The following is a 7,500-nucleotide window of genomic DNA, read 5'->3' on the forward strand; positions in this document are numbered from 1 at the left end:
GTTTAGGGATCAGGTGGTGGAGACGGGTGAGTTTAGGGATCAGGGGGTGGAGATGGGTGAGTTTATGGATCAGGTGGTGGAGACGGGTAGGTTTAAGCGTTGAGATGGGTAGGTTTAGGGATCAGGGGGTGGAGGCGGGTAGGTTTAGGTATATGTAAGGTGAGAGGAGTTGGATCTGGATCCAACCTCGCCCCCTGTAGCTTGTGTTCTGCAGTGAGGACTATCTCTACGGATCCGGCGTTTTGGGAGAGTGAAACCGGTATTTTTTTAAACCGGGTCCTAGAGTGAATAAATCTCAAAGCGACACCCTTGCATTTTCGTGTGGACAGTGAATCCGTATATTTTCTGAAACGATGACGTCATCAGCCCTTGTCTCACCCCTAGTCAGACGCCGCTACATCACATAACAGCAACAAAAACATGAACAAACACTGAATGATTGTGTTTTTATTAACTAACATTAACACTAATTAATAAATGTATTGTTCCATGTTCGTTCTATTTTTAGTGTATCTCTGTGGCAGAATTACAGCGCCACATGCTGGCATGTATACTACATCTTTTTGTGTCGGTTTTGTGGTTTCGTGTGGATGCAGATATTTCTTGAGACAAGGGGGGGGAAAAAAGATCGGATAGGGAAAGCTCTGGCTTCGTGTGGACGTAGCCTAGGGCTGAACGATTTTGGAAAATAATCTAATTGCGATTTTTTTTACCAATATTGCGATTGCGATTTAATATGCAATTTTTATTTAAAGCTCTTTATGTTCTGTATTATTCAACAAAGACAAGCTATAAGTCATTGTATAGTATGACCAACACACTATTAGATAGATTAAACAAATGTTCTTTTCTGTAGGCCAGGCCTATATGTTACAATGAAATTAGGTGATGCATGAAGATATGAATGACTTTTTTTTTTTAAACTTCAATCACAGTACATTGACTGATTTGTTGAACTTCCAACCTTGAAAGCATGTAATAATTATGACAACATAAAGCACTGACAAATTAGCCTGGTGTAAACATTAATATGAAAGTCAGTAACAAATCACACAAACTAAAGTAGATTGCAGAAATATAAAAACAAACCTGTTGCTTTACCACACCGCTTTTAGTTACTGTAATAAACATATGTAAATATGTGCACTGCACTTTTTAAACACTCTGTTAACTTTAGACCAGTGGTGCTCAAACTTTTTTGGTTGCGCCCCCCTTTAAACTTATAAAAAAACCTTTCCCGAATCCGCATCCCACCCCAGAAATAATTTCACTAAACATTATGAAAAATTTGTTTTTTTAATTTAAAAAACCTACAGGGAAAAAAACACCTGCATCACTTGAAACATTGAAAAATTGCATAGAGAGAATAACTTATTATTCTCTCTCTGTTATTTATTTATTTTTTGTGGGTTTCATGCTGTCCGCTAAGGTATAGTACACACACAGGCTTTCCTCACCAACGACATTAAACACTGTCTACACCGGACACGAGCGGAAAAATACAGTAGAACCATTATAATCAGTGACGCTGTGTACTCTGGATGCGGCGCGATGTGACAAAACCCGACATTAAACTGATGCCTTGTTCTATTTATGACGTACCGAACCAAGGTTAAAATGATTTGCATCGGTCTCTTTGTTGCATCCAGTGTAGAGCTGTTGTGGCGCGATGCACAAATGTAGCGTGCGGTATAGACACGGTGAGCGAAGCCGAGAGCAAGATATGCCTCTTTATATTTTCTGTATTTAGCTTTTAAATGACCAGCAGCTGCCTGGGTCTGTGCGACTTCATCTATGGCTTTTCTCTTCGCTTTTCACAAACCGATCCATCTCCCATACTAAGTTACGTCCTTTGGCTGTTACTTATTTCTTTTCTTTTTCTGCTGATGGCCCACGCTCGACTTAAAGCAGCGCTGCTCAGACCGATGGGTGTGTGTCATCAAAGCACTGCGAGAGCTATAAGAGAGCGGATGTCTCCTTATGCTTTCTCTCGCTCGCCGTACTTGTCATTCACCGATCTGATCTTCAAGTTGAACACACCTCTTTACTCTCGCGTGTCACGTGACCGTGTAATCGCAGCCTCTGCGATTGAAAAATCTAAATTTTCCATATCGCGATATTATCGCAAACGCAATTAATCGTTCAGCCCTAATGTAGCCTAAGTCAATCAATATTTTATTAGTGGTTTAGCCATAGGGATAAAAAAAACAAAGTGGTGAAGTCTTCTAGTCAGTTAACAGCTGGTCTGTGTGGTAATTAATACATCGGTCTGGACATGCAAACATTTGTTTCGTTCATCGACCTCAAATGTGGTTTATATCATCTAAACAGTAGTATCACTACACAGCCGCTCGCTTTAACGCTAACCTAGAAACGAGTGCTATTGAAGTGTTTGTGCGGAGTGTGGAAGCTGAATGAAAGCACGCGATCATTTGCATTTATCTTAAAATACAGAGTGATACATCTTTTGAATCTGTAAAAGGTCTGCTTTTATTTGTGGGCACTCACAATAACAAAACCTTGTGCTTTGGTAAAATAATGAGAGCAAACAGGGTGCACTTTCTCTCATCTAGGTCTCTGTGAACTTGAGTGAACCGAAACTCTGTGCTTGCCTCGCGGAGATGAAAATACATCTACAGAAAGCAAAGTGTCTACTTTTAAATGAACCAATTCAAATGGAAAACAAATATTTTCAGATTATGTAATCCGTATGAAACATGCATGTGCACTGTGGAGACGAGTCAGCGTCGTCGACTTCATCACTGCAGCCGTGATAACATCACTTATCATGATGTTAAGTCTTGCTGTTTTTCCCTGACACATTCATAATCATTACTTCTGCGGTGCGCTGTGGCAATCTCTGTGTGCGCTTGAGCGCTGAAAGGCTATAAGCAATTAAAGGCTCATTGTTATGAATTATATGGTTTATTAATATAAATATGTCGTCTCACACCTGCCAGAACCAGATGATCTGTTTGCTGTTGCGTGTGTAGTGACGATAGACTGTGTTCCTCTGCCAGTCCTGCAGATCCACCTCCTGCATGCCACACAACATCACCTGCAAACACAGAAGCGTCTGTCACCGAGAGCTTCAGACGGGTTCAGGCGGCTCAAACAAACCGCTAACACACCTCCAGCTCCTTCTCATCAAAGTACTGCAGCCACTGCAGCGGCACCACCTCGTTGAAGCCGTCCAGGAACGCTTTGGTCTGACTCTCAACGCCACGAGAAAACCTCCACTCGGCCATCAGCCTGCGGGACAGAAGAGACCGTCAGTCACAGGAACACGAGACACTAACGGCTCGTGTGGCAGCAGTGGCCGCGCTCTTACCCAATATACTCCTCTTTATTCTCCTCCGTCACCAGGACATCAGCTCCGTCTTCTTTCAGGTCATGTGACGTGATTTTGCCCAGGATCTCCATGTCCACTGAGAAGTACATCTCCAGGCCGCACTCCTCGATGTTGTTGTCTCTGTGGATGAATCACATGAGCAGCGATCAGTCCGGCCTGATCTCTGAAAGCAGACCATAGAAACGTTTACGGTGACCTCTGACATCATCATTCCAGGTCATAGATTTATGAAAACTGAAGCGGGGGAACTCTAGCGGTATGATGCACTTGCTAGCCGTTTTTCACATTCAGAAGGTCAGGATGGTTTACAATAACCAGACAGACGCACCTGATCCAGATGAGAGAGTTATAGAACTCAGGATCTATTGACTCCAGATCCTTCAAGATCAGCTTCTTATTGAGCATGCGCTTGTAGAAGGGCAACGAGAAGCCGGTGTCGATGAACTTCCCGTGAAAGAGAGCCTGCAAACCCAGAAATGAGCAACAGGTCTACAGACTTCAGATTCACTGATGCGTGTGTGCAAGTGCGTGTGTCTGTGTGTCCGAGTGTGTGTCTGTGTGTGTGAGCGTGTGTGTGTGTGTGTGTGAGCGTGTCTGTGTGTGTGTGTGAGCGTGTCTGTGTACATGAGTGTGTGTGCGTGTGTGTAAGTGTGCGTGTGTGTAAGTGTGCGTGTGTGTGTGCGCATGTGTCTGTGTGAGAGCGTGTGTGAGCGTGTGTGTGAGAGCGTGTGTCTGTGTGTGCGTGCGAGAGTGTGTGTGCGCGTGTGAGAGCGCGTGTGTGTGTGTGTGCGCGCGTGTATGTGTGTGTGTATGCGCGTGAGAGCGCGTGTGTGTGTGCGCGCGTATATGAGTGTGTGTGTGCGCGCGCGTGTATATGAGTGAGTGTGTGTGTGTGTGTGTGTGAGTTACCATGGCAATGAAGCGTCCGATGAAGCAGAAGTAGGACAGGTGATCGGGGTTGATGGTGGATGCTGGGTTGATCTGCAGACAGTAGTTGCTCTTGCCGGCGTATTCAAACAGACAGTACATGGGGTTCAGCACCTCGTGAGACAGAAGGAAGAACCATTCCCTGCACACACACACACACACACACTCGACATGAACACACACGTCAGGCTGACATCATTACTAACAATCAACCCATACTGTCACCAAGCAGGGTACAAAAACACCCAGCAGATTCAGATGAGTCGTAAGTGGCCCGTTTTTGGAAAAAAAGGGAATTTGTCAATGTTGTTTTTTATAACAGTATCCGCTGGCAAACGATGACTAAATTGTCATGACGTTGAAATAGTAGACAGAATCACTGCATGTGTCTCTCATATGGGATGATAAAAAAGGCAAAGTCGCTGGCCAAAATGATCATCTCTCTCATGTGAATGGAGAATCAGTGTTTGCCTTTCTTTGTTCTTTTTCTTTGCATTTAAATTATTTTTTTAAATCAATAAATTACTAAAATTTTAAATTACTTAATGTTTGCACTTTCATAAATTTTAAGAGACTTTAAACTGAGATGAGCCAACATTCACAAACAACAAAGTTCTTGCAAACTGTTCTCAAACCACTGACACATGAAGGCAAGTAAATCAGGTTCACGTGTGTGTTCATGAGGGTGTGTGTGTGTTCACGTGTTTGTGTGTGTGTGAGAGAGTGTATGTGAGTGTGTGTGTGTTGAGTGTGTGTGTGTGTGTGTGATCACATGTGTGTGTGTTTTCTCTGTGTGTGTGTGTTAGGGTGTGTGTGTGTGTTTTCTCTGTGTGTGTCGTACCGAGCGAGGCCTCCGTAGTCCAGTCCCTCCTCTCCTCTGAAGATAATGTATAGACGTCTCCTCAGGTCATACGGTTTAAAGTTCATGATCTACAGTAATGAGGAAAACAGAACCAGTAAATGAGACATTCAGAAACAGACTGAGCTTCTGCTGTGTGTTTCTCAGACCTGCTGGAACGAGTCTTCAAACAGCGTCTGTCGGGACACGGTGATCTTCACATGGCTGCCCAGAGCGTTGGACTGCAGACACACAGACAAAGTGTTTGAAACACACTGTCTCTCTCACACACACACACACACACACACACACACACGCACACACGCACACACGCGCACACACACACACACACACACACACACACACACACACACACACAGGGTTTCATGCGTGTTGAAGAGCTGAGCGAGCATTACCTGACACAAATAGCGGAAATGCGCCAGTTTCCATCTGAAGCTTCGCTCGTACGCGATCTGTGGACCTTTAGTGCTGCACGACACACACACACACACACACACACACACACATTAGAGCACAGTGCCTGTAGTGACAATATGTTTCCATCCATCTATTTATGTTGGAAATGCCACGATGTGCATCTCAATCTTAAAATGTGCATAAAAATCAAATGCACAATTGAGGTGGATAATTTTTTATCAAAAAAGAAGACAAGCAAGACACGTTCTGTGAATACATTTCTGGATGCACAACAAAAATTTGGAAGAGATGCTGTGATTGGTTAACTGGACTGAGCAAAGGGCCTCTTATCACACAGCACCTCAAATGTTGTTTTAGTCGTTCTGAAACACCGGAGTCTAAATCAATCATCAAAATTAGGGCTGTGCGATAAATCATGTTTAACACTAAATCTCACATAAACCTGTCAACCTGTCTAGTGCGATTATGATATTGCAAAGGCTGCGTGAAGCACGGCTCTTTGATCAGTGGCAAGTGCTGCTCTGTCTGAAATCCCTATGAGTTTGAGTCACTTATAATGTGCATTTGTAAAAAAACATCATCATTATAAATATACTTTATTATCATGAAAATACCTGAGAAGGCTTGAAGAACAGTGATAGAAAGAAAGTTATAAAAAAAAATAATGTTTTATGGCATATTTGCAACATTGGATGGAAACACAACTACTGTCAGGACTGATGGACTCACACGGCAGATTTGCCCGTCCGCGGGTCACTGAAGGTCGTGGTGCGTGTGTTATGATCCACAAAGTAGCGCACTCCCTCACGAGTGTAACGAATCTCCCAGCCCTCGGGGAGCGGGTCCTCGTTCTGCAGCCTGATATACACACACACACACACACAGACAGAGACACGTACACACACACACACACACACACAGAGACACACACACACCCGTGCAATGAGAGTCACACAGTGAGATCTGAAGGTCACAGAGGTCACTGGAGGAGCTTCACTCACCCTTGTGTTCGTGGATCTTCCCACTGCGTCGTCTTTGTGCTGTGATTGACGAAGTAGACACGATCGTTGGTGTCGACACGGCGCTCTGAGAACATGAACACAACACACTCACAGTCACACACACACACACAGCACATGTGTGTGTGACCCAGCGAAGCGCTAACTTACCCCAGCCTGGCGGCAGCGGCCCCAGAGGATCGTTCTCAGCAGACATCATGGAGGCCTGAAGACAGAGACAGAGCTTGAGCAGAGCGTGCGGCTGAACCCTGAGAGCATCACTGTGTAAACGAGTTCATCACGATCACAGACACAATGATCAGTGTACCGAGTAGAGGTATCTCTGGTTGAACTGGTGCATGGCTCCCTGCAGCTGATTGCGCTGAGACTGCCACTGCTCAAAGTTCCTCACAGACTCCATCGTCGGCCGCTGCCACGTGGTGGTGCGCGTGTTATGATCCACGTAATAAATCCTGCCGCGGTTATCCACCCTCCGCTCCCAGCTACAGTCAGAGACGAGAGTCAGTCATCAACACAGACAAGCAACACTGCTAACATCACTACACACCTGTACAAATAACAAACACTTCATTTCTATTGAACTGAGTAGCAGATCCTCACTGCACATCAATCTGCACTCTCTAGCAGAAGGACATCATAATTATGTTTTAAACATGTTTCCTGAACACTTCTCCATCACTCCTGCCCCAAACTCACATCGCTTGCCGTGTCAGATCAGATCATTTGACATGTTGATCAATAATAAACTACTGTAACGGTGAGGCCACTGCGCCGTCATACCGAGATTCACAAATCATCTGACCTCAGAAAGACGCCTCATATGCATTACAGACGTCAAAATGCTCATTCTGGAATCTGAATACAGATTTATGCTTTTCAGCTTAATTCACTTTGTATTCACTGTTATTCACTGTTTTTGTGTAATT

At 44.3% G+C, this 7,500-nt stretch overlaps 1 protein-coding gene across 3 annotated transcripts in view; it reads right to left on the minus strand.

Moving 5' to 3' along the window:
* Positions 1 to 7,500, minus strand: part of LOC107573294 (NEDD4-like E3 ubiquitin-protein ligase WWP1) — a 17,616-nt gene that overhangs the window by 3,676 nt on the left and 6,440 nt on the right. For all 3 annotated transcript variants that reach the window (XM_016259725.1, XM_016259727.1, XM_016259726.1), the window contains exons 11-22: positions 6,882 to 7,056; positions 6,725 to 6,779; positions 6,557 to 6,641; positions 6,285 to 6,413; positions 5,534 to 5,606; positions 5,288 to 5,359; positions 5,121 to 5,209; positions 4,262 to 4,421; positions 3,681 to 3,814; positions 3,332 to 3,472; positions 3,132 to 3,252; positions 2,954 to 3,058 (exon numbers count right to left, since the gene is read on the minus strand). In XM_016259725.1, the coding sequence (XP_016115211.1) occupies positions 2,954 to 3,058; positions 3,132 to 3,252; positions 3,332 to 3,472; positions 3,681 to 3,814; positions 4,262 to 4,421; positions 5,121 to 5,209; positions 5,288 to 5,359; positions 5,534 to 5,606; positions 6,285 to 6,413; positions 6,557 to 6,641; positions 6,725 to 6,779; positions 6,882 to 7,056 (1,339 nt within the window). The remainder of the gene's footprint in view (positions 1 to 2,953; positions 3,059 to 3,131; positions 3,253 to 3,331; positions 3,473 to 3,680; positions 3,815 to 4,261; positions 4,422 to 5,120; positions 5,210 to 5,287; positions 5,360 to 5,533; positions 5,607 to 6,284; positions 6,414 to 6,556; positions 6,642 to 6,724; positions 6,780 to 6,881; positions 7,057 to 7,500) is intronic.

Source organism: Sinocyclocheilus grahami, unplaced genomic scaffold (assembly GCF_001515645.1).
Source record: "Sinocyclocheilus grahami isolate Dianchi unplaced genomic scaffold, SAMN03320097.WGS_v1.1 scaffold1913.1, whole genome shotgun sequence".
Lineage (NCBI taxonomy): Eukaryota > Metazoa > Chordata > Actinopteri > Cypriniformes > Cyprinidae > Sinocyclocheilus > Sinocyclocheilus grahami.